Source organism: Nipponia nippon, unplaced genomic scaffold (assembly GCF_047370975.1).
Source record: "Nipponia nippon isolate SJK-2023a ecotype South Korea unplaced genomic scaffold, ASM4737097v1 scaffold_20, whole genome shotgun sequence".
NCBI lineage: Eukaryota > Metazoa > Chordata > Aves > Pelecaniformes > Threskiornithidae > Nipponia > Nipponia nippon.
In genome coordinates this window covers 2,755,650-2,782,518 of record NW_028262337.1, presented here as the reverse complement: position 1 = coordinate 2,782,518, position 26,869 = coordinate 2,755,650, and the positions used below count along the sequence as shown (strand labels likewise).

The following is a 26,869-nucleotide window of genomic DNA, read 5'->3' as shown; positions in this document are numbered from 1 at the left end:
TGCAACTTATAACTTCAACTGTATAGCTCCCAGGTCTGACACAATAAATCAATATCAACACTTGTGCTCTCACAAGCAAGGGAAGGACACACAGGTGGGAGAGTTGTGCCATACCTAAATGGATCCTTTTTCAATTTTTACATGTCTTATGAATTGGAAGTTCCCAGTCCCAGATCAGAGATACTAACTGTTGGATTTCAGGTTATGTCCCAAAGCTGAGTTTCCGGTGCGCCCTGGCTCTGGGGAGATTTGGGAGGAGTCCCTGGAGAGGCTGGCTTGCCTCCAGAACTCATGGAGGGTTTCACCAACATCCTACCTTGGATTTGGAAAACATTTATCAAACTTACAATATGTTAAATGTTTGGGTATTGACAACATTGTATCAGTAGAAAGCTTCTGATACCCTGGGGTTGTTGGAGAACTGGAGGTTAATTTGAAAGCCAATATTTAAGAGTCAAAGCAATCTCACCAGTATTTGGGAGAGGCTTGAATGGAGACTGTTGGGAGAGTGAGAGCCTGGAACACCAGAAGTGGCAGTAATAAAGAGAGGAAATAGCTGGAGGTTTGAATACTGAGATGCTGTTGAACATTTAAATTCTCTTGCCTGATCTTTGCTCTTAATTAAAAAACAGGTTTTCCTATGGGTCTGGGTGTTGTAAGTCTCACATGAAAATAGATAAACCTTACAATTGCTTGGAAATTCTTCTCAAAATGAGTGTGCCTGGATAACTGTCAATGGAATAGATTAGTCAAACTATACTTCACCTCTGCTTTACATTCTTTGTTGATTTTTGAGGGAGGTGCAGAGTGGTGACTCTAGAGAGCCATTCATAGATCTGGGCTTGATTACTGTCTGCCTCTTTCCTCATCTGTGCTCACTGGTTTCTCCTTTCTGCAAGACAAGAGTAAGTACAAGACAATAACTACAGAGATCTTGTGATTCGTTCATTGGTATTCCCGTGGGAAGAGCATCCTATTCCTTAACCTTCATGTGTGTTCATAAATCTCATCTTCTTGAACTTTGTGTGCCGGAACATTACTTAGCCCAGCAGCACACAGGATCCTAATTTTCATCCCAAAAGTCTTGTTTTGGACTGCTGATTGAAGGATATTATCGTCCTATGTATCTAGTCCAAGTACTAGTAGGAATTTGAAAGTAATTTCTAGTACTATCCTTTTCCCTAGGCCATGTACCCCCTCCACTCTCGCCCCCAGTTCCCCTTCAAGGGAATACACAAAATGTGTAAGGGAGTGGGTAAGAAATGGTGGCTGGTCTATGCTCCCTCAGATCTGCATACTAAAAAACAATATCCCCCAATTATTAGGTGAAAAGTGTGATTTGAGGTTTACTATGTTCTTTCAAACCTTTCAGTAATGACCACAAAAGAAATGTTTTAAAGAGAGTGCCATAAATTATGTCTTGAACAGACATGGATCAATGGAAGGATTGTTTCATAAAGATTCTGGACAATCCATTCTCATTTGCCTTTTACTGACATTTAAAGAAAACAGTAACTTTTTATTGCCTTAACTTAGAATCCCTGTGCTCACATGGCATGCTTCTGTGAGTTTTTATGGAAGGAATAGGAATTAGGCAATGAAGAATACATGAAGATAATTTTTGCTATATTTCACAGTTATATAGTAATTTGTACATCAGTGAAATGACGTAAGCCACAGTTACCAGTGGAGAATTCCAGGATTTTAATAGTCTATAGCTGCTTTCATTGGATTCTCCAGGACCATATCTTGTTATTTTTGAGGAAATACAGCAATACTGATTTTTCCTAAATGTCTATGGATTTTTTATGTCTTCCTTCACTTCTTCCCCCTGTTTTCTAAAATGTCTTCCAGTTCCCTGTTATTAGGAATGGGATTGGTGCTACTTTCAGCAAAGCAGTAAATGCATCTTTTCTCATAACAAATAAAAGAGAAACTTCTCCCACTGAGACTGACACAGTTTTCATATGAGGGTAAGCAAGGTTGCCCTCAATGAAAATTATGACCTTCTCCTTGTAGCTGCTTCTGTAAGATGGGCAGGGAGAGTAAAATGTGAATGAAGAAGGCCAGGACAGAGTGGATGGTCAGGGCTGTGTTAACACGCAGGACAAAACCATAGGGGAAGTCAGAAGAGTGTGAGGAGTGAGGTGGAGGTCAACAGAGAGAGGACTGTGTGGGTAGCAGTCAGGTTGTGAGTAGTGCAAAGAAATATGAGAGGGAGGAACTCTGAGTGCAGGGGAATGTCGTGGTCATAAGATTGATGGGAAAGGGAAGAAAATGCAAGTGGCAAAAGCATATCTGAACAAGACTAAAGCAACCTTCAGAAGTTGGAAAGGAGTAGGAAGGTGCTTACACCTATGCCTTTTGAACAGCAAGTAGGAGAATCTGACTGCAGTTGTGTTTGCACCTAAGTTGAACTGCAAGCTTGAGACACACACACTTGAATTCAACCTTCCTGGGATGGAGAATAAGAATCAGGAGGCAAGTGAAAAATTTAAGCAATTGTATTTTGAGGATGTTATGATGGCTAAATTATCTAATTTTTTGTCATCTTGTCTGTGTTTTTGAGTATCTGCAGTTTACAATACTGAAAATGTAAAGTCTTTTTTAGGTACACAGCAGTGGAGAATGAGAGGTCCCTGATTTTTTTGTCTGTCTCAGTGTATATTTTTGTTTCTCTTCTTTAATACTTCGGTAGTTCAAACTCATTTATGTTATAATCCCAGTAGTAAATAGTGGGGATGAAATTGTCAGGTTTCAGTCCTACTAAACTTTTTCCTGATACCAGGTGATTGTATTAGAAATTACTCAAAAGCTTCTTGTGATAGAAAGAATTACTGAACAGATAGCATATTTCTTCCTCACTAGACTCTTAAAATCGTAAAAAGCAAAGATTTTGAAGTCTTTACAAGTGAAGCACAAAAATATGAGTATTTTGCTTATAGAGAAGCATAGTTCATCATTTACTGAGGCTTTACAGAGCAGAAATAATAATGTATCTCATGAGCCTAACACTAATTTAATTTACAATATACCAATATACATTGGTAAAAACTAGTGTAATACCATTGCTACGAGGCAATTCTGATTTTTGCTGGAGTAAATGATATCAGAATCACTCCATAATAATATTATATATGTTGGTGATTCAAAATGTCTCATGATTAATAACAACAACAAACATGCAGGAGTGTAATAAACTAAAGAGAAGTTTGCTTTAGTAAAAGAACTCCTTTCCAACAATTTTCTTCCTCTTACTCAGTTGTCTCCACATGTGGCTCTTAGGGCTCCTTTAGTCATCACAATAAGATGTGGCTTTGCAAGTTCTCTTTCGCTTCTGGAAAGGCCTTTTGTTCCCTGATGCCTTGTGACCCTCCACTTGTCTGCATACCTCTGACCCCAGCCCCAGTCTGCTGGTGTTCACATGCACTCCGCTACGGACTGCAAGCTCCTGCTTCGGGAACAAAAGAGAAAAGCACCATTTTGCCATTTTATAACTCGCCTCAGGTTGTTAGCCCTGCAAACATAAAGGTTAAAGCCGTCCCAAAGCTACTGCAGAGCACATTGATGAGCAGGAGTGGTTTCATGATGTCCTGTTCCCCTCCAGCTGCCAGCCCCCTGAAGTCAGAGGAAATACTCTGGATGTGCAGTCCTGATCCAGCTAAGCACGTGCTGAACTGTCTTTGTGCTTAACCGGTGTGTTAAGAGTGGGGCTGACATGCCTGCGAAGAGAAAAAGAAAGGAATAAACCCAGCACTACCCAACCAGTAGGGCTGAGCACAGCTTACTAAATGGAGGATTTCTTGGAACACATTCAGGACTCTGCTGTTACTTCATTTGCTTTCTTCTGGTGGACAGAGGACTGATTATTCACTGTGGTCTCATCCTGCTCTTGCTGTAGTCACTGGCAAAATTTCTCTCAACCTCAAAGGACACAAGATAAGACTTGTGTCCCTGCTATCTTTTCCTTTCTCCATCTGTTTTCCCACCTGTGTTTACACAGGCTTTCCTTCAGCAACCCAGACGTATGTTCCAGGAAATTATAACCCTTTTTTTCTGTTTTTAACAGATACTGTGTTAGAGCTGAAGGAATGCCGATATTGCTAGGGAAATCCAAACTGAGTGAGTAGGAAGTGTAGGTATATTTTTATGAACTAGGTCTGGGGGCCCCATGGAGGTTTCATTGTGTTTGCAGTTGGGAGTTCCTAGTTCCAGTAGGTAAGGGTGTAGTAATTCATTGTACCCTATTTGTCATGTGTCAATTGCAGTTCCCCCTCCCCATTGTTTTTTCTGCTTTTTTCCCCCATTGAGAATCCCAGTGGTATCATGCCAGTTGGAGTCATTCAATAAATCAATTTGTAGACTAACTAAAACTCGTATTGCTTAAAAATAATTTTTGCTATGAGCTTCCAGGTATGTTGAACATGAAGAAGTGCATGTGATTTTTTAAAGCTCTTTGTATGATATATCTATGAGCCTTGCTGTGTGTAAATATGAATATGAAAATGTAATGGTCTACCTCTTGCGTTGTAATAAGAGACAAATACATGTTTTATTTTACTTATTCAAAGGCAGATATCACTAACTGTGCTGAATATCATCATTCATCTAGCAAAATTGTATATAAATCAGATTCTCATCCCCATCTTCCCAGGATATGTCCCAGAGACATGTTATGGCATCTTTTCTTTTTCTTTTTTTTTTTTTTTTTTTTTACAACGTCGTTCATGGAATACTTCATATTTTTAACTGTTTTATTTCACTTAAATTATTTAATACTGTTTTAACAGTTATCCTTCCACACTTGAAATTCTAGTAAATTGTGTCTTGCATTTGCTTCAGCTTGTAGTAGGCCAATTAGACAGAACTTCTTCGACCTACCTATTATTTATGGAGCTCTTCCCCATTTCAGAACAGCAACTGTCAGTATATTTTAGACCAGTGTAGTGGAAAATAATACCATGGGAAATGTTGAGTCACTTTAGATTATATTTTGCCACTTTTTTTTTTTTTTTCTGGGTGCACTCTAGGTGCTTCCTTTTGATTGATAGACTACTTTTAAAGATTTGCAGTATAATACTGATTATAAATAGAGAAAGTGCTATTAAAGTGCCTGACTGCTCACTTCTTTACACCTGGACAATATGATATCATATACAGTTTTACATTTTGCAAAAATACTGCATATGACTACTCCTTATTCAAGGTAGTGGTGAATTAAGTCTCTCTGTATTCGCACTTCAATCCAAATAATTAATTGTAAGTAGCCTCCATGAGATGTGATTATTCACATTCTTAATGGCAAATACACAGTTAAATGATTTAAGGGAGCAAGATCTCCAGATCTCCATACCAACTAATTCATAAAATACTTTTCAGGTGAACAGTATAGAACATTTTTCTAAAAGTGTTGTCTGCAAGACATACTAAAAATGAAATGACTTTTTGGTACAGACTGGTCTGCCATTTTGAGGATACATTTCCTCATGATATAGCATAATTTCCTGTTCTGCATTATGTTCTTCTTTTGAAACCATATTTTATATAGAAAATACTGTGCAGTCAGAAGAACTTCTTGCTATTTAGACAGAATATTATTTTTAAAAATCTAAGAGGCTTTTTAATAAGATAGAATGAAAATAACTGTGTGATGCTAAAAGGTAGAAGTGGGTTCGGTTTTAGGAGTTTTACTAATTAGCAAATGTAACTATAAATTTAATAATATAATAATAGTAGTGCTAGTAATAATTCTAACTATCTAAATAACATCGTCTTCAAAACAAATTATAATACTAATTCTGCAAATTCATGAACAGTATGAATTTTTAATTTAGACTTTATACATAGAAGAGCTAGACACAAGCAAAATATCATATCAGCATAGCTTGGAAATCTGAGGTGGCCAACACAGATAAACCATAAGAAAATTTTACAAGTACCTTCAATTTTACACAGTAGAATTTAAACTAAATATTTGAGTTTAGATTAAATATTTAATCTAAATATTTAATTCAGAACTGACAGTCTCTGATCATTTGTTTAATAATTTAATGGGAAAAAAATGAAGTGCAATATTTTTACGGTCCACTTAAATTCAAGTTGAATAGTTTAATTTGTAACTGTTATTGTTTGCCAAACTCAAGATGACAAGAGCGAAACACTGAATGCATAAGGAACGAAATGGCTTTTTTCAACAGGGAATACGCATCCATCTGAACAAAAATAGGCATAAATGAATTACACAAAATCACTTTTGGCCTTTCACCCAGCCAGTGTGAAAGCTAAATCTGTACTTAGGCACATTATCTTAGAATCTAAGCTTAATTATTGGGTTTTTTTAAGAAAATAAAATTAATATCAGTCAAATTATGAGCTTTTAAAAGATAATAAATAGACTATCTTAATCTCCCCTGATAGAAAGAACACTTCATTAAAGTAGAATAAAAATGTATGGATGCTCTGTTGTAAATAGCACTGAAGATAAAATAAGGACTTGCATTTCTATTTTATATAATGATTCTAATCTTCTGTTCTATCAAACAGAGCTTTCTTAGAAGAATTTGAGTTAACAATAGAAAATAGGCAGGATGTAAGAAATGGTACTGGCCTCTGTTTGCTCTAGTCGTGAAAACTTGGCCACAGCTATTTTTTAGTACCTTCAGATAGAAAAAAGAAAAGACAGGTCAGGATGGAACATAAAATGTCTCTGGTCAGATAACATGCCATGTTTTATAACAGCAATTGTATTCTAACCATGTGTTTTTGGCTGTCTTTGTTGATGTAAAAACAATTATGACTAACAACCTTTCTGAAAAGAATTACATTATAATGTCAATATAGATTAAGCCTAGTACATTGAAATATGCTTAATAGTGTATCAGCATTAACTTTACAGGAAATATGAGGACTTAAAAACATCCAGTTATATATCAATCTTGTAAAAAATGACAAAAGTCATTAGACAATGGCTAAAATGGATTGGCTTGTTGCATCCAAATGTACCTTGAAAATTAATATATGCCCAAAGTGTCTTTTTCCATATCAACATTTACTTATATCACAGTAGATAATATTTTAAAGGCTCTGCCAAGTTGTTTTAATGAATTTCACATGGAAACAATAAGACACCTGCTCTGAGTAAGTCTCCAAACATCTGAATTAGTAGCATGTTATCACACTGCTTTTCTCAGAGCTTCTATAAAGTAGGTTATTAAGCTTTATTCAAGGAAATGGACTGATAAGAACAAGAGTTGTTTCAAGAAACAGGCTTCTCATAGGTAGGTGGCATAAAAGACAAATTTGGAGCAAACTAAAGAAAGGAGCATACTTTCAGGCTTGTTGACAACCCCTAGATAAATATGAAATTTTTTTTAAAATAAATATTTCACTATAAATCCTATCAAATTTGCCTCAATGAAAGTTAGGCAATTATTTTTGGAAGAAAAATGTTTCCCCTAGGAAATTTGTGCTATCTCCAATGAAATAAATGTACCTCTCTGCCAATTAGAAATACTATTAGAAAAAAATAAGACTAGAACCTCTCTAATTAGACCACTTACTGTACCAAACATTTGACATACATACACAAACCTTAAGCAAATGAAGGCTTGGGAGGGAGACATTTAAGAAAGAGAGTAATGGAAAGAAATATAGTAAAAGAACTAATCATTTTTCACCTGTATTTTAGGTCAGGAAATGATTATAAAATGCTCATCATGGGTACCTGTCTGCAGCTGCTTCTAATGCGTCTGTTTTGAAGGTTCCTTCTTGTCTTGCAGTAGCTTTGGAGACAAACCCTTGTTTTTCCAAATGTGGGGGATGTGTCCCAGGGTTAACATTCTGGATGAAAAGGACTGGCAAAATACTGTTTGTGGCGGGTGCTGATATCCCTTTTCATCTGCTTCTTTTTCCTACTGCCCATTTCCTGCCTCAAGAAGACTAAAACTCATATTATTATTATTATTATTATTATTATTATTATTATTATTATTATTATTATTATTATTATTATCTATTACACCATCGCATCATGTCATCCTCAAACATAGAAACAAATATTCTTTTCAGTCCCCATTGCATTCTCTTCCTCTCTTTAGATATATGACATGATACATGTGGGACATCTTCATGATGGAGAAATTATCTCAGCTGGTAAGAGTGCTGGCAAGCAGGGACAGATATTTGCAAACAAGAATTGTGTTCCTAACTTGCAATGAGGGGACAATTCCATAAGTCAGTAAGCATGAGTCTCTAGCTTATTGAATGAAATATGTTTCTGCATTTTTAATTGCTATATTAATAGAGGTGTAATTCACTTTTTGCTAATCTTTTTCTATTTAAAAAAGTGACAATTTCAACCTTGCTGGTTAGGGCACATTTTCTATTTCTTTTGTTTATTCCATAAAATAAAATAAAATAAAATAAAATAAAATAAAATAAACAATGATCATGCTGAGAGCTCATGTGTCAGGGTCTTCAGAGCTAGAAATTTCAAATGACTACAAACAGGCAATAAAAATGTGAAATAAACTAACCTGTTGCTGTTGCTTTTTTGTTTCTTTTTTTTTTTTTTCTTTTTAGTAGGATGACTATATAAGGTCAACAGATACCACAAATAGATAAATTTGAATTAGGTTTAGGTAAATAGTTCAAAAAGTGACAGGAGATTGAAACTGAGGTATTAAGGAAGTTGTTTTGGACCCTTAGTTGTAATTGGCCATTTTCAGTCCCTCTTCAAAATTCTAACTACTCAGCAGTGTATCCAGGCCTCCTTCATGAATCTTCTCTCCAGTTGATGAACCCAGATATCTGAAAGCAACTTTACAGACAATCACTGTTAGCATTTTTTAAAGGAAGAGCTCATGCAGGCAGTGTCTGCTATTGCTCACTCTGGCGAACTCAAACTGCCTTGCCTGCAATGCCACATTTAGTGTAAATAAGGTGGGAAAAGGTGTAGTTTTTGTGTAGCTTTCTTTTGCACAGTCTAGATTACAAACCTGGCTGTAAAAGGCAGTAATTGTTTCCAATTTCCTTCCTCCTTAAGTTCTCTCTTTTGCTGCAGGGATGTTCCTGTTGAGCAGTGACTATATTTTAAGGTTTCTTAAATATAGGACTGAATTCAGAGCTAAATTTTACCTGAGCCTTTTCATTTCCATCCACTCCATAGATCTGGATTTTGGGTATGTGACTTCCTTTTTTATTTTCCTCCACAGTCGTGACTAATGTGAATGTAAATACTGTTTTACAAAGCAACTGCAAAATAAAATCTGCATTGCTATATGGCATAGCATTTAATCTTTTTTTTTTTTTTTTTTTTTTAGAAAACAGATTACTGAAACTCATTTAATTGGTGTAAGCTACATTCTGACTAATCATGAGACCCGGTGCCTGTCATTTTAGTATCTATAACAAAAAGCAGCGTATCCCTGGGTTTTCCATTTTGTGCACTAGTGATAATATATTGAAAGATAAAAAGAATACATTACAAAGTTAGGAAAAAAAAATTGTAGATAGATGCATTTGATGTTTTCCAGAGTTTAATAACGAAAAAGGAGACAGAAATGCCAAAGTATGTGTTAAAGCAATGACATTTTTGTCATATGAAACAGCTTCTCCCTGTTTTCTGTATTAGAGATGGTTAAGTCAACATGGAACTGGGAAATCACTCTATATCTGAAAGAATGGGGTGTCTAGAAGATAACTGATTTTTTTTTAATTGCTTGATGTTTATATAGTCCTATCCTAAAGAAAAAAATATCACTCACATTACCGGTAGTAAAGCTGGGAGCAGTGTCCCGAGCTGAAGGTCCTTTCCTGTGACAGGCACACCAAGAAAGTGCCCATTACCTAGTTTCTGGTCAGTGGATAACTTAAGTAGCTTGAAGGAAATGAAGAACTATTGATCTTTGCACCATGCCAAAGAGTTGCTGTTACGAAGATTTATGTTAGAAAAGAAGAATAACCTAAACCTGGTAGATCTGGGAAACTTTGAAGACTTACAATATGGGTGGATGGAAAGAGCTTTTATACATCCAAGTTTTGTCTATAATAGTTTAGTAACTCATTGCTCTCTATAAAATAAACAATATTCTAATCCACTGTCCTGTTCTCATAAAATATTCCCAAATACGTTAAGCTGACTGACCCAAGCCTTTGAATTGCTTTGATTTTCCATCTTTCTTCTGCTGCTGAAAGTAACCAGATGGTCTGAATAGCTACTTGCCCATTTGCACAGCAATGTATATGCCTGCTACAAGACGAAACAAGTTTCCTGCTGAGGAACTGAAGCAATAGTCAGCTGTCCTCAGCTGGAAGGACACTTCATTAGGTCCTGTAATGTTAAATCTGACAGATGATGAGAAACTTGTTACAGCATTGGAAGGGGACTGAGCACTTAATAAACTGCTGTAGTTCAGAAATGCATAGAAACTGCTAATTATTTTTACTTAATTTTAATATGGAGAGCACTATACGGCTAAAATACTAGTTAACTCATTTATTCATAACTACAAAAAATTAATTCCTGCACCTAGTAAAGTGAACTTTTGTTTTAATTCTGCTCTTTGTGTCCTTGCAAAACAGCTGTGCATAAAACAATAATTCATTGTGTTAATTTTCTATATATTACTATATACCATCCTAAGCTAAGAAATATGTTTCATAGAGACAGGGCCAGTTTACTGTCCTTTAATGAACCAGTTAATTGCTGGAGTCATAACTTTTTCCTTTATCAACACAGTTTATCTGTTGGTGGACACATTTTGTCTGCAAGGCAACTTTATATTGTTATTTTGATTTATGAAGTTTTTCAATCTCTAGTCAAATGTTAACATGACATAGAAAGTTGAGTAATTACATCTGGAGTATAATTTATATGGAAAATGAACTGATGGTTAATGGATAGATGCCACACTGTCAGATAAACTGCACTGCCTTTCAGAGTAAAAAGGTTTTTCCTAGGTCTGTATAGGGTGGAAACAGGAAATTATTGCTAGGGTAGCCAGTCTGTGTACCCATCCAGCAAAGACTAAGAAAGCAATGCAACATCACAAATAGTGCTAGAGGTGAACCGCTCCCATAACCCCAGCAGTTATTTCCTTGAAGAAAAAAAATGTTTAGGAATCACATAGCAACAGGGGAGGGGGAAAATTATCACCTACAGTGACATATTGATACTGTCCACAAGAACGATGAACCTCATCTCAGTTGGAATCAAAACTGTGGCCCTTACAAAAGGCCTACTAATCCTAATTCTTTAAAGGTCATCCTATGGGTTGTGCCATTCACCTTAATTCATTCGGGTTTCCCCAAATCAGTCTTCCTTAGTGCTGTCTTCCAGGTATGTAGAATTTCCTATCCAGAGTGTTCTGTCACACTAATGCAATAATAAAATATGATCTACACATCCCCTGTTTCACGAGATACAGATATGGGCAAGCTCCTTTAGAAATTCATGGTATTCCAAAAAATGAACCTGATTCTTTTGCTGAAATACTGCCATAGAATCACAGAATCATAGAATCATTTAGGTTGGAAAAGACCTTTAAGATCACTGAGTCCAACCGGTAATGTAATACTGCCAAGTCCACCACTAAACCATGTCTCGTGTATGCGTGCAACTGATATATTGGTGATCAGTTTTGATTATTATCATTATAACCTTCAGAACAGGCTTAGCTTTAAATTTTTATCATTGGGCTTTTTAGTCAATGTCGTAACAGCAGAAAGTACATTGTATTTGAGCCCATTTCCATGTTCTTGTGAGAGCTGCATTGTTCTGTGGGAAAGATCTGATGCTAGCAGAACACAAATTGTGATTTTCACAGACAAATTAATTACATTTGTATTAAATATGGACTGCAAGAACAAATAAATGTTTTTAACATTGTTTAGTGCTTTCAAATAGTCAGTTGTTTCAGAATGTTCTGAGGAACAGTTGTCCAAAGAGATTAAATAATTAAAGTAAAACTTGCATTAAGAGTTGAATTACAGGCTCATTGTAGCCTAATACATAATTATTAATTGGAATTGAAGACATTCTTTTGTTTGGAAAGGAAAGATAAAAGTATTTGACACTTTGAAAGTGTCAGCATGAAGACAATACACCATGCCAACCGCAGATGGGAATATTAGTAAGTAATGTGCTGCCGCTGCTTTCTTTTTATGCTAGTAGAGAATCTTGTTTGTCCAAGCTGTTTGAAAATAGTCTGTGCCCTTTTTGTTTCACTGCACACTCCTGTGCTATTGTTTGTATTTCATAGTCTGTTCAAATCAATTGAACATCAAGGAGAGCATAATTGTTGAGGGCACCTGGTGTACTTGATGCCACTAAGACTCACATTAAATATATCATGGATATTTTCATTATGTTGTTCTCTTCATGAAATCTATTGTTTATTTATTTGTAAAAATACATAATTACTTTGATTTATTTAAAAGAACACAAGTGTTTGATGGGAACACATTTTGACATTCTGTATTCTTCCTCTCCGGTCCAAGTAAATAAGATTTTATATATTATGTTTTATTATGCTTGAGAGTTTGTTCCAAACAAATAGCTAATAGATAAAATGAACTTAAATGCAGAACACATACAATTAACAAGGACATTAGTCTTGCGGCCAGAGTACAAATGATGCTATTGGTACATACAACAAAGCAATATAGATGATGTGTCAGTGACTATAATACAACAGTAATCAGTCAAGAAACATAGCTGAAAATGAATTACATGGGTATTCATCACATGGTACTTTTTCTCTCAGAAGACTGTAGTTCATCTTTTGAATGAGATCACTCAACTGGAGCTGAGAACACGAAGCTTTCCCTGCTTCCTGAGCAGGCAGGCTCCATGGTGGCACTCCCTGGTCAGTTTCTAGGTGCTGGGACATTTGTCATATCTTTTCTTTTGACCCCTACAAATCAATGGGCCCTGACGCCATCCACCCGAGGGTTTTGAGAGAGCTGGCTGGTGTCATTGTGGGGCCACTCTGTATAATCTTCGAGAAGTCGTGGAGATCGGGGGATGACCCAGAGGACTGGAGGAAGGTGAATGTTACCCGTATCTACAAGAAGGGCTCAAGAGAGGATCTGGGTAATTATAGACCCATCAGTCTTACTTCAATCCCCAGGAAAGTCATGGAACGGATCCTCCTGGGGGCCATCACAGGTCAAATGAAGCACGTGATTGGGAAAAGCCAACAGGGCTTCACTAAGGGCAGATTGTGTCTGACAAATCTGGTGGCCTTCTATGATAAAGTGACTTGCTCGGTTGACATGGGGCACGCGGTTGACGTTGTCTACTTGGACGTCTCCAAGGCCTTCGATACTGTTCCCCACGGCCTTCTCCCGGGGAAACTGATGCGTTATGGCCTGGACAAGTGGTCTGTGCAGTGGGTGAGGAATTGGTTGACAGGCCGCACCCAAAGGGTGGTGGTAAATGGCTCTTTTTCAAACTGGCAACCTGTCACAAGTGGGGTCCCCCAGGGATTGACATTGGGCCCAACATTATTCAATATCTTCGTACGTGATCTGGGTAACGGGATCAAGTGTAGCCTGATGAAGTTTGCAGATGACACCAAATTGAGTGGGGAAGTAGACACTCTGGAAGGGAGAGCCAGCCTGCAGGAAGATCTGGATAGGCTGGAAGAGTGGGCTAACAAGAACCTGATGAAGTTTAACAAAGACAGGCGTAAAGTCTTGCACCTGAGAAAACATAATCCAGGAGTGCAACTCAGACTGGGATCCACCTGGCTGGAGTGCAGCTCTGTGGAAAGGGACCTGGGGTCCTGGTGGACAGGAAGCTCAACATGAGTGAACAGTGTGCTGCTGTGGCCAAGAAGGCCAATAAGATGCTGGGTTGCATCAAAAAGGGCATCACCAGCAGAGATAAAGAAGTCATTATCCCTTTCTACTCAGCACTTGTCAGGCCACACCTGGAATGCTGTTTACAGTTCTGGTCGCCGTTATACAAAAAAGATGTGGACAGGCTGGAGTGGGTCCAGAGAAGGGCCACCAAGATGATCAAGGGTCTGGGAAGCCTGCCATATGAGGATAGGCTGAGAGAGCTGGGTTTGTTCAGCCTTGAGAAAAGGAGGCTTAGAGGTGATCTCATCACCATGTACCAGTACTTAAAGGGTAGACACAAAGAAGATGGAGACTTCCTTTTTACAAGGAGTCACATGGTGAGGACAAGGGGTAGTGGGTACAAGTTACTCCCAGGGAGATTCTGACTGGACATGAGAGTAAAATTTTTCACAATGAGAACAGTCAATCATTGGAACAATCTCCCCAGGGAAGTGGTTGACTCTGCTACGCTGAACACATTTAAGACTCGGCTGGACATGGTGCTGGGCCATCTCATCTAGATTGTGCTAGAAAGATGATCCTTGAGGTCCCTTCCAACCTGGTATTCTACGATTCTATGATTTTCTGTCCCATCCTTTATTATCTTATCTAACTAGAAGACTCTATTATGGTTATTAAGAGCCTTCCAAAAACATGTTCTTCAAGCAGAAGTTGTGGGCTGACAGGGTTTGCAGAATACAATGTACAGTTTTCAGTGATTCTTTCCATTCCCCTTACTTGACAAGAATAATAGAAGATGAAAGAAGGGGAAAAAATAATTATATTTATTGCAGTAATATCCGTTAATTCCATGGTCCCATTGTCCTGTAATGAAATCTAACATTGTCTTTTATGGTTTCTTCCCATCTGTCTCTTTGAAGTAATCTAAAATACAGTGTTCTCAATTAATAATGTTGAAAACAGTACTTTCTCAATTTTTTTTTCTTACACTCTTCGGAATGGTTGGGATCCATAGTCAACATTTGTTTTGTTTTGGGCATGTCATGTTTTTTAAACTCAAGAACTTTTATTTGTTGCATGTAGCAGAAGACACCTCCTTATGTATCTAGTACTGTTTGCAGCAATTTTAAGTGAAGAAAGCTGAAAATCAGGAGGTGATCATTAGTCACACAGATTTTCCAGCTAGTTAAGTTATCTCTAAATTCAACCAAGTATTGTAAAACTTTATTCTGTGTGAGATCTAAAAAATATCTTAGGAAATGGAGCAGGCATTCACTGCATTTAACTGCTCCCTTTGGGCAAAATGTTCTTCTCATTCTTGTAACTAAAATGCAGTGGGTTCAATCAAAGGAGATGGGGCTAGGGTGAGCTAAGGGATAGAAGAGGAAAGGACTGACTTCTATTTGACCTGGCTGGTTTTTTACAGTAAACTGTCATTATTTCATGGCCATCAAGTTTTGTGAGGAACATTAGGTCAAGACTCTTACGACACCCATTAGTCTCTATAAATTCTCTGCAAAGCTGTTGGGTTTTAAGTACATTCTATGCTAATACTAGTCCCACGTTAATTTGCTTTGATTTATCCACTATTATTTAAGCATTTTAGCTCCTAAGCCTTCAGGATTAGGTGGCATGTGGAAATTCTTCAACAAGAAGTATGAGACAAAAAAACTTCAAGGTTCTTTACATTTCAGATTAATAAAATATGTATTTTGTTAAAGACGTAAAAAAAAAAAAGAACTATGCTAGTGCTTTATAGATCTGAAGTAAAGCCTTAAGAATTCTTTATTTTTGTTAATGAAGAATATTTGGTTTTCCACACTTGAGAATGATAGTTGATTGAGATTGAGAATGATCATTTGTGATGACACACAAGTAGGGTAGGAAACAGTTTCCTAGCTAGTATTTAAATATGAACAAATATGAACTCACTGCATTTGACTGCTAGAACTGGGTAGGGAAACTACCACTCACCCTGCCTGAGCCCAAGAATTCATGATATTTCCAAGTGTGTTCTTATTTCTCAGCTTGAAAATGGGGTCAACTCAAACACTTCTTTTTGCAATTGACTTTTAAATTTTTTGTATTTTAATATAAATAAATAAATATTCTACCCCACATGTTTTGCTGTTACAAGCCTCAGACATTGACTTCGGCCTTTATCCAGTAACCCTCTTCCTGTGGGTTTGGGAATCAGCAGTCGCAAGTTTGGGGCTGTTTCATGGGACTCTGCCTATGGCTTTGGTCTCCTCTGTTCCAGAATGATGAATTCCTGTTGGAGGCACCTGCAGAGAAAGGCTACTAGACTAATCAAACGGAGTAAGCAGAGGTTAAAAGAGGTCCTGGTTTTTAGCCCAATGAGAAACAAAAGTCTAAAATCATAAGTTTACTCTCCCAAAATGCCTAGGACATGGAACTCAAGGAAACAGAAGGCATTTTCATGCTTGAAGAATTTTTTCTTAGAACAGCTCTTATATTCAAATACCATCATATCATGTAGTAAATTAGTTTAGTAAATCTGGTGAATGATTAAAAGAATTAGTCCTCTATGTCGGCTGGATATTTTAAAAAAATCAATAGAATCACTTGGGTTAATTAAGTCAGCAAGTTGTATTTGACAGCTGATGGATCATTTCTTACAACTTGAAGAATTTTTTGAAAAAGACTTGATAAAATCAGTGTCCAGACTGAGAAAACCTATAATCAGGGCTCTTAAAGGACATTAGTTATTTTTTCAGAGTAGCAAAAATAGAATCAAAGACCTTCAGAATTGTCCCTGCAACCTGCATAAACAGCAATATAAAAATTGCTGCTGAGTACTAAATTATTACTTGTTAGCACTGAGTCACTTCCTAGCTTTTTAGTTTCACATACTAATTCACTAACTTTGTTTTCTGTGTGTGTTGAATTTTTGTCTTCCCAGAGATTTGCCTTTTGACCAAAGGCCGTCGAACTGCCAGTGTACGAGCAGACACGTACTGTCGCCTGTATTCCCTCTCAGTGGACAACTTCAATGAGGTTCTGGAAGAGTACCCCATGATGAGAAGGGCCTTTGAAACGGTGGCAATTGATAGACTTGACAGAATAGGTATTTTTTTTTTTCCCATATTAGGAATTCCTAAAACCTTTCTACCTTTTCTTTTCCTTGAGTTGCCCAGATTAAACCCTTCTTAAAAGTTTTATTCCTGTTACACTGCAGTATATGTTCTGTTGATCTATGAATAAGACATGTGTCCGTACTAGAAATTCTGCAATCATCTCACTTCTAAATACTAGAAAACTTTGAATTTTAGAAAGCTCTCATACTCCTCTGAGGATTATTTTGTATGCTTTAATTATCATTAGTATTATTTATTAATCCTGTATATTTCTTTTGCTGCCCTCAGCACTTGATAGGGTTTATGCTGTTTCATGAGCAGTAGATGACATTTTCCTGCATAAATTGTTTATGGGAAGAGCTGAAGCCTCTCAGCACTCACAAAACCCTTGTTTGTTGAAGTGAATTAATGCTGTGCAGCAGGGCTCTCATTTTCCTCACAACATGGGCACTGCTAGCATTGATGGCCGCACACTGGCATGACTCAGATCCACTTGCAATCAGAAAAGCAGGCCAATGATATCCACGTGAAAGGCACAAGGATATGGCAGATTATCAAAATAGGGTGTGCAAAGTCTGCTGTTGTGCACCCAGACATTCTGGACCTCTCTAATAGAACATATTAGATAAAATATATGGTCTTTCGTTGGGAGAATTGCACTCTGACCATTATTATTGACGTTGCTTTTAAAATGCAGCTATGCATAAAAAATCATTTATCATGTCTGGCGGTGTTTCCTCAACTTTACAAGAAAACTCCAGTGTAAGGATTTTCCCACATTACTATTTCTCAATACAGTTATGTCTACAGTTTCTTCAGAGTGAATACAGGAGGAATTGCAGGGCAGTGTCATTGTGCTGTCTGTTCTAAGCTGAAGATGTAATTTGGAAGAAAGCATGTTTTCTTTAATATAGCAAGAGTAATGAAATGCAGGTATACAGGTTTCTAGTATTTAATAGACCTGTTTTAGTATTTTGCAGATTGTGAGCATTCAGTGCATTAATTTATCTTGTCAAGACTTTTCAAACTCTTACAATTTGTCTCTCAAGACTCTCTGGAAATATAGTCCAACTCTAAGTAATATGTGCTTAAAAAATATTAGTAGTAAAGTCCAGTCTGGTCTTGCAAACCTGTCTGAAGTACTGTGTTTACAATAGGAAATCTACACAAGACAAAAGATAAAATGTGAACCATTTTATCAAAAAAAGGGACAATTGAGTGCAGTTCTGTTCCTGTGCATCTGATGACACAGAATAGTGTCTATATATTGCGGACACTGGGAGCCACCAAGCAGACAGCAGGACACAGTGTACAGCAGTCTTTATTGTGCAAGCAGCTGTCACATTATCCATGAGTTCATATTAATTCACAAACATTTAAAAAGATGATTTCTTGCAAGCTAGAGCTCACTGGTAACTAATGTGTAATAATTAGTTCCAGGGAATGTGCTAAATGGCAGGTGTATTTGTAACTTACGTAACAGTTTAGTGGAAATTAGGGCAGTTTGGTAACAAAAGAGAAAGATGGTATATATGCAGAGCCCAATGGCTTTTTCCACCCTGTTGTTCAGTGTATTACCATGGTTACATTTTCAGAATGATTGTAGTAATAGCAATACACTACAAGTGAAGAGGCACAGAAAGTCCAGGTGTCTTTGAGCACAGTGGTGTTATGAAAGCCTGCCGTGCTGGTACAGAGAGAGGGGGGACCGGCTGTGTGCGGAGGCTGGCCGTCAGGAGCTGCCTGCCAGTGTGAGTCACTCTGGCAGTGCCCGGTGTGGCACAGCCTACTGGCAGTGGGCTCTCCACCGAACTATGGGCCCTGCTCAGCCTGATGTTTGCTGAGGCTTTTACAATATACAGCCCGTGGCGGGGAGGGGTGGGGGGGGGAAAGCAAAGTCAGAGCAGGGGTCTGCCCCTGTGTGTCAGGCTCACTAACTCTTCTGCCTCTCTGTGAAGGGAAGAAGAACTCGATCCTCCTGCAGAAGTTCCAGAAGGACCTCAACACTGGGGTTTTCAACAACCAGGAGAATGAGATCCTGAAGCAGATCGTGAAGCACGACAGGGAGATGGTGCAGACCATAGCCCCAGTGAGCTTGCAGCAGATGCCCGCCTTGAACTCCAGCACCTCCACCTCATCGTCGCGCGTCAGGACACAGTCCCCTCCCGTGTACACTGCCAGCAGCCTGTCCCACGGAAACCTGCACTCCCCCTCGCCCAGCACGCAGACGCCCCAGCAGGCCGTCATCCTCTCGCCCTGCTCCTACACCACGGCCGTCTGCAGCCCTCCTGTACAGAGCCCTCTGGCCGGCCGAACTTTCCAGTACGCCTCGCCGACGGCCTCGCAGCTCTCCCTCATGCAGCAGCAGCCGCAGGCGCCCCAGCAGCCCCCTGGGGCCGCGCAGAAGAACGAGGTCCACAAGAGCACCCAGGCCCTCCACAACACCAACCTGACCCGGGAGGTGCGGCCCCTCTCCGCCTCGCAGCCTTCCCTGCCCCACGAGATCTCCACGCTGATCGCCAGGCCTCACCCCACCGTGGGGGAGTCCCTCGCCTCCCTCCCGCAGCCTGCCCCCGGCCCCAGCGTGCCCCCGGCTGGCCGGGCCACTGTCCCCCAGCGGGTCTCGCTCTTCCGACAAATGTCCTCGGGAGCCATCCCCCCAAACAGGGGGGCCATGCCACCCCCAGCCCCCCTGCAAAGGGATTCTTCCACAGTCTTAAGCACAGAGCCCGAGGGAGACAAACCACGGTTCGCGTCAAACTTATGAACCCTGGTAACTGCAAGCAACAGACTTCTAACAAACCCGTCACCGTTCCCGGAACTGTTTTAGCCTGTTTCCTAATGTATCCCAGCAGTCTACTATGAGAAAAATACTTTAGACAGCTTTGCCCTACATAACGAATGTAAAAATTATATATATATATATAAAATATATATATATCAAAAAAGAAAAAAGAATTAAAAAAACTTGTTTGAATTCATGTCTTCCTTTCTTGCAACCATTAAAGAAGTCTAAATTCAGCTGTAATATTACTTATTTTTAATGTGTCAGCTTTAAAATCAGTCTAACAGATTTCTCTGTTTATGAGGTTTGCTATTTTCATTGGAAAATTGTTAACACAATAACAAACTTCAAACAAGTATATTAAACAAAAAAGAGGAATATCAATCTAACACATAGCACTGACGGAGTGATATTCTAAACCTTTATTATTTCATTTATTGCATACATGTTGTTACTTTCTCGTGAAGAATTCAATTGTTATGTCCGATTGCATTTCATATGTTAGCACTTTCCATTGGGGATTAGACTGAAAAAGACAAAAATTGCAAAAACCTGCAGTCGAAAGGCTGGCACTAGTGCTCCTCTGGACAGGTTGTAACCTCACGACATGTCAACCCTTCTGTTGTTTCAGAAAACTGGGTGGACTTCGATCTTCACATTGCAAAAGACTTTTACAAAGACTATATTGCCATTGTAAATAACTTTTTAGACCCAAACAAAAATAGCTGCTGTGTGGTGTACCATTGCAAGGTCTTTGTTTAGGAATTTAGGTTCCGCTCTTCACTTCAGAATTTACAGTTTTAAAATTTGTTAAAGCTAAGTGCAACACAACTGTTGAATTGTAATGCAATGGCTTAAAACCTACAATGTTACTTTTACATGCAATGTTTTATGCAAAATTGTACGCTTGATCCTGCAAACCGCTTGTATTTCACCAATACCATCACTTTTCTTCTCCTTGCCCTCAGTAGCATCTGAGAATATTCCATGCATGCTTTGGAAAAAAAAAAAAAGACGATAAAAATAGGTTTGGTCAGCCATTGTAGGAAAAGGCTTTACGGTATCTTAGAAAATAATAACCATTCATTAATTGTGTCTACCTTAAAATTCCTATAATGCTGACTTTGAATCTCTGGTTTAAGTCTAGAAGTGAGTTTTTTCATTTAAAGGATTATTTGTAAACCACAGCTTGATTTAGGCTTTCAGGTGCTTTCTGTGTCTTCACTGTAGTTTTGTAGTTGACTGTGGTGTTAATTTACAAAAATAAATATGATATAGCATCAAGTCTGTCTGGAAATGCACGATTTGCTCTGTGTATACTGTAATTAAATGGATAGTATATCCTAAGGCATGTAGTGTCAAACATAGCCCATAGGTACAAGGTTTATTATTTTTTATGTCTTCAAAACAGAAAGGAAATGGTGACAGAAAGCAGGGTTAAAGCATACTGTTTTGTGAATGTTGTGTTTTGTTTGCTCAAACCTTCACGTTATCCACAAAAAAAAGTTCTTTCGTAATCATTTGTGCCTGATTTGTCACATTAAATAGAGATTGAAACTAAATGTGTCATAATTTAACTCATTGAAAAATCAGCATTATGGATATGATACAAGCATATATTCTATTCCTTAAAACCCAACTGAACTTATGTTAAGGATGTGAATGCAAAGGAGTTCTTCTTTTCCCATTAATGCTGAGTTTAATGATGCATGGAAAAATTAAAGAACATCACAAACTACGTAATGCAGTGAATCCAGATGTACTTGAGAGCCAAGTAAATATTCTAAAGCTAACAGAGCTTGAATCCATACTGCCTGTTATCCCGTTTACTAAAGTGGTACATCAAATAAAAATTTTAAAAAATCTTCCAGTTTTTGCTGGCTCCCACTAACCGGTAAAAATCGATGTAATTAACCCATTAACATGCTGCTGCCATTAACTTAAGTGGCCCAGAGTAGTATATGGGGAAGTGATTGTTTAAAAGTGTTTGGAACATTATGGATACGCTGCAAGACCATTTATTTATCAGTACAATACCCCTTATATTGTTTTAATACTAACAAATTCTGTCAGTTAATTAAGATCATATACTGATCTTTCAAACTGTTTAAGGTTTACATTTAACAGGAGAAATGGGGTTAGTAGCTAAATATTTTTATATATATTTTTATTTTATTTTAAGCACTATGAAGAAATATTAATTCACATGGTCTTTCAGTGAAACCATAAATAATTTTTAATGACTTTGTAATAGAGTGGACAATATCTAGGATTTGTATGTTAATTAAAAAAAATGGTACAGGGTATAAAATTATATACGTATATATATATGTATGTATGAATGTATATATACTTAGATTAAGAAACAAATGACTCACATTCCTGTAATATAAAGGTCCATTGCTAGTTTCAGAACTGACCTGTTTTCTCTGTACATAAGTAAGCCCATAAGTATGAAATCTCACATCTGTACAGGATGAAATGTATTAATGAAAACGGTTGGATTTTACTGCTGCTGGGGAGACTATAGATCTGATTCTTACAATAACTGTATGATCAGGGATGAGTTAGATTTTTTCTTTTGTCTTTGCTCAAAGCCATAAATAAAGATATATAAAAGATTATTAATAAATTGAAGAAAATATAAAAAATAAAGCCATGAATATTTTTTGGTTTCAATATCTTTATAACTGAGCAAGTTTTGCTTTACCATGAAAGAACTGTTTGCTTTTCTCTTTTCTTTAGTCTGAGCCCCAGAATTGGTATGCACTAAGTATGGGGAGGTGGGGAGAAAACTGCCTGAGTAATTACGTGTACTGTAGGAAAAAGAGGGCTTAGAAATTCGAGCGTACTACCTGATTTACTCAAGCAATTCCTAAGCTATATGTCCTGTGTAGATTAGAGGAATTCATTGTGCTAAAAACATTTTCCCCACAAAACTCTCATTTAAGCCATTACCACTAACCTGAAATATTTCTTGAGTACAAATATTTGAAACTGAAGTTTATTTATGTATAAAATTTTAAATATCCTGAGGGACAATCCCAAGTAGTTGTTAGTGTAACTTAAGGAAACTGTATTTTATCATATTTTCACTTTATCTTCCTATGTGTGCCAATCCCAGATGATGTACCTCTGAACTTGTGTATAATAGCTGAGATTTCAAGGGAATATCAATGTGGAAGTGGTGTTCATTAATTACATTTCAGGTCATTGTAAATGAAAAAGCATAGTCCATTCAAACCAATAGTAGATTTTTTTTTTTTTTGCCTTAACTTCAGCAGGATCAGTATAATCCTAGATTGATAAACTGTGATTTTAAGCAAGCATGAGTAGTTGCATTTTCAAATTGCACCCTAAAGTGAATTCTTTTTAGTGGTATTTAATTATTTTATTTATTTTGCATTACTAAGATATAGCTCCAATCCAACTGTAGTAAATGAAATGATTTCCAAAAGGACCAGCATTGTACTAGAAAATTCTTGTTTAGCAGGAAAATTTGGTTCTCCTGTCTGCATTTGACCACTGCACAGGGTATACTTTGCTGTTTGGTCCAGTCTTATTATTTCATAAGTTTGTGTACAGAACCAAATGAAAGAAAGTGGTGTTTTTAAGTTATATTTCATATCACTATATATGATATTGATATGTACCTACACATGAATGTATATATTTTTAAAACTTGTCCTTTTCTAATACCTTAGCTTACTTCCTACCTTACCTTAATTTTAATTTAAAGAGCAGCAGCAGAACTGGAACCAAAGGAAATTTTATTTTAAACAGCAAACTTCCATGTCTTGATGCATGTCATTAAGAGTTAAGGTTAATCTATTTTCAAAATTTCTCACAAATTCTCACATTGACTTCAGAGTCTATCCATGTGAGTTCTTTTCTACTGCATAGATTATATTGTCCAGTGAAGAAAAATGTTTTGTTTTAAAAATAAGACTTTTGATTTTTAAACAAGTCTGCAAGTCAACTGGTCTGGGAATACACAGTGACATTAGTACTTTCTGCTGTTCCAAAGTCCTCTGTTCACACAAAATGTTACAAGATAGGAACAGAAAGTGTTTGTTTAGAAATCATGGGTCTGAGCTACAAGCATTATCTAGTAGTCTGAAACATGCTATAAGTTTTGGGTGTGCAAATTTATTTGTTTAGTGGATTTGGCCTTTCCCCTCCCTTCTTTTTTTTTTAATCAGGAAAGAGTAGAAGCATTAAAATTGCCCTATACCATATCCTCTGAGAAACACGTTGTGAATCTTGAATCTATACATTTTTACCAACAGTCAGTACCCGTTGCTCCTTTGCATACTTAGCAATTTGAATCACCTGCTTGATTGGTGTGGTGGGTCATACAGGCAAATAGCGAAATTTCTGGTCCATGGTTACATTTTCTTCACCTCTGTGAAGACATGCAATATCTTAAGAACTTACTTACAGTAGCACTGAATTTTTCAGGTCAAGATATAGGAACATTAGAAAGAGAAACACAGTGATAGCAGACAAGCAGAGTACCTTCTATATATATTTTAAAATACTGCTACATGTATGTGCAACCAGTTTAAAAATATATATGTTTTGAGAATGAAAACCACATTTACCAACTCCATTAGATTATTTAAGAAGTACACCATGGCTCAGGTGATTCTTGGCCTATGAATTGACAGACTCAAGTGCACATTTGAGCTGAAACTAAACTTTGCCCCATCCTTGAAACTGTTCCAGTTATGGGATGTTATTTCACCTACTTGCAGAAGATACCATGTTTTTACCATTCTCCAGTTTTACATGTCAGATTTGCAGTATGGTTCCCCCTACGCTCTGCTTTGAAGACAGCATGCAGTGCTGAGTTAGTTCTTGCTGAAAGGTCATTGGCAAATTTGGATCAAGTAGAACCACAGACCAAAAGAGAAGAGAAGATGCCAAATGCCAAGTCTATAACCAGTCCAAACGAGCCTGTGCACAAAAAGGAAACAGGTATTTGAACCATTTCTCTGGAAAGTCAGCAAGCACCTGCAGGGACTCTGATACTGAACTGTAGGTCTCAACAAAACCAGGGTCGAATCTGAAAATGCATCTCCAATATCAGCTGCTTCTGGACTCCACAGTTACTGAGAAGTTTACATAGACACAGGCAACAGTTCCTATAACATCAGCAAAGCATCTTATCTGTCTTCTACATAATGACTACTCTACTATTTATAGGTTTCATATTGCACTTGACATCACAAAATCTGAGATGTTCTCTGGGTGGTACACTGAGTGTCACCATTGCTAATGGTTTTACTTACACCTTTAGAGAGCAAAATATGTGCAGTCTGTGTCCTGTTTTGTCACTGCAGTGTAGGGGTTTTAAATGGAGACATCTGGTTTTGAAGTAAGAAAAATTCCTGTGTATCAGAGGGCAATAACTGCAGATCTCGGTCTTCATTGTGGACAGTTAGGCATTTTGGGGTTCTAGACCAGGCTCTTTTTGAATTGGATTCTTGATTTCTCTGCACAGTCAACATAAAAATTGAGTTTGCTCTGCTTGTTACACCAGCGGTATAGTCTGCATTGTTGAGGAGATGCCTGCAGCATTTTATATTAATTAGTTTTTTTAAGTGCTGGAGGATTTATGTCCAATTATATCAGTTCCTCTAGTCCACTCAAGAGGCAATGTGAGCAATAACTGATGTCAGGTCATTGTCCACTACAACAGGCAAATCTTCTAGGTAGGAGAGAAGATGGACAACAATATTAGAGGTGCTCTTACAAAGAACCATAAGTGTTCATAAATATGACCTGGACTGACCAATACACATCTGAATCCTCTATGATAAAATAGATTATACTGCCATTGCAAACTTTGCTTTTTTTTTTTTATCTGCCAATGGTTTGCCTTCATCCTGTGCTAAGTCATCTTGGCAACAGAAATGTGTACCAACATTTGGAGGCAGTGATGTATCTCAACTGTATTTCAGTTTAGCTGATACCTGTATATTCATATGCAAAAAAGATTAAGAAATATTAAAAAAAAACCAAACAAACTGATAAAGGAAGTGCATTGTGTGCATTTTACCAACTGGTATTATGCTAGTGCCTTCCTCCAGGAAGGGCTCAAGTAATTTTAATGATTCACTTTGACCTTTCATATTATATCACAGATAATGGTGCCCTGGGCAGAAATGGTGAATGCTGTGGAAAAATCCAAGAGAATGGTTTGGACATCTCCTTTCTTTTCTCCAGTAGCAAGAAGTTGTTCATCAGATCCACCAGACAAATCAGATTCTACATAGGACAGCTCAAGGCTTTTGCTCTTTTTTGTGTCTGCTTCCACAAAAAGATGTGGACACAGTTCAGAACTCCTAGTCACAATCTTGACTGAAAATTACAGAAATTAACTTCCTTTACACAGCATATGATAATCTCACGTCAACTGGCATATAACATCAGAAAGCAAGCTTTTAGACAGTGGAAAAAAATTCATTTGTTCACCACTGTATACATGACTAAAGATGGTATGTGCCCCTAAACACTGTGTAATCTACCGTGTCAGTTAGATCAAAGATAATCTCTGAGCCAGAAAGTGAGAAACTGTGTCTTTGGGTTTTTAATCTCTTGTTTTATTTGTATACATTTAAATCTCCCAGAATAACAAATCCCAATACGAAAAAAAAAAAAAAGGATCTGTGACTTTACGAATCCCTTAGGTTTTGATCCTCTATAAGTAAGCATTACAGTTTCTTTGTGAGCTGAATTAATCTGAATGAAAATGTCTCACATAAGACATCTCTCAGATTTGGAATTTGAGAAGGTGAATACTTTATGGCCTTTATTTTCTTGCTTGGGTCCATGGTGCTCCAGTGTTCTGTGAAAGAGGAGACGTGTTCAGCTGGTCTTTTGCCATTTATTTTACAGCTTGCTAAGAAAAAGAGAGTTGGCATTGTTAATAGCTGGCAAAAACTGACGTATCTAGGGTGAACCTCCATAGTGTAGGCAGTGTTATTACAGAAGATAGCACTGAGCACAGAGCACCATATGTCATGGTCCCGGTTATGCTGGCTGTTTCAAGTCCGTGGTTGTCAATGGGGTCATGTGTTGTTTATTGCTGCACTCTTTCTGGGTCACTTTTTGCTCTCTTATCCTAATAGTCCTGTGCAAGACAGAGAGACTGAATATCTGGAACATAAAGAAA

General features: G+C 37.5%; 1 protein-coding gene across 1 annotated transcript in view; it reads left to right on the top strand.

Moving 5' to 3' along the window:
* Nucleotides 1–22,269, top strand: part of HCN1 (hyperpolarization activated cyclic nucleotide gated potassium channel 1) — a 208,669-nt gene extending 186,400 nt beyond the window's left edge. Inside the window, exons 7-8 of the mRNA XM_087759700.1 lie at nucleotides 16,730–16,894; nucleotides 18,863–22,269. Of these exons, the coding sequence (XP_087615826.1) occupies nucleotides 16,730–16,894; nucleotides 18,863–19,671 (974 nt within the window). The 3' untranslated portion in view covers nucleotides 19,672–22,269. The remainder of the gene's footprint in view (nucleotides 1–16,729; nucleotides 16,895–18,862) is intronic.
* Nucleotides 22,270–26,869: the final 4,600 nt, after the last annotated feature.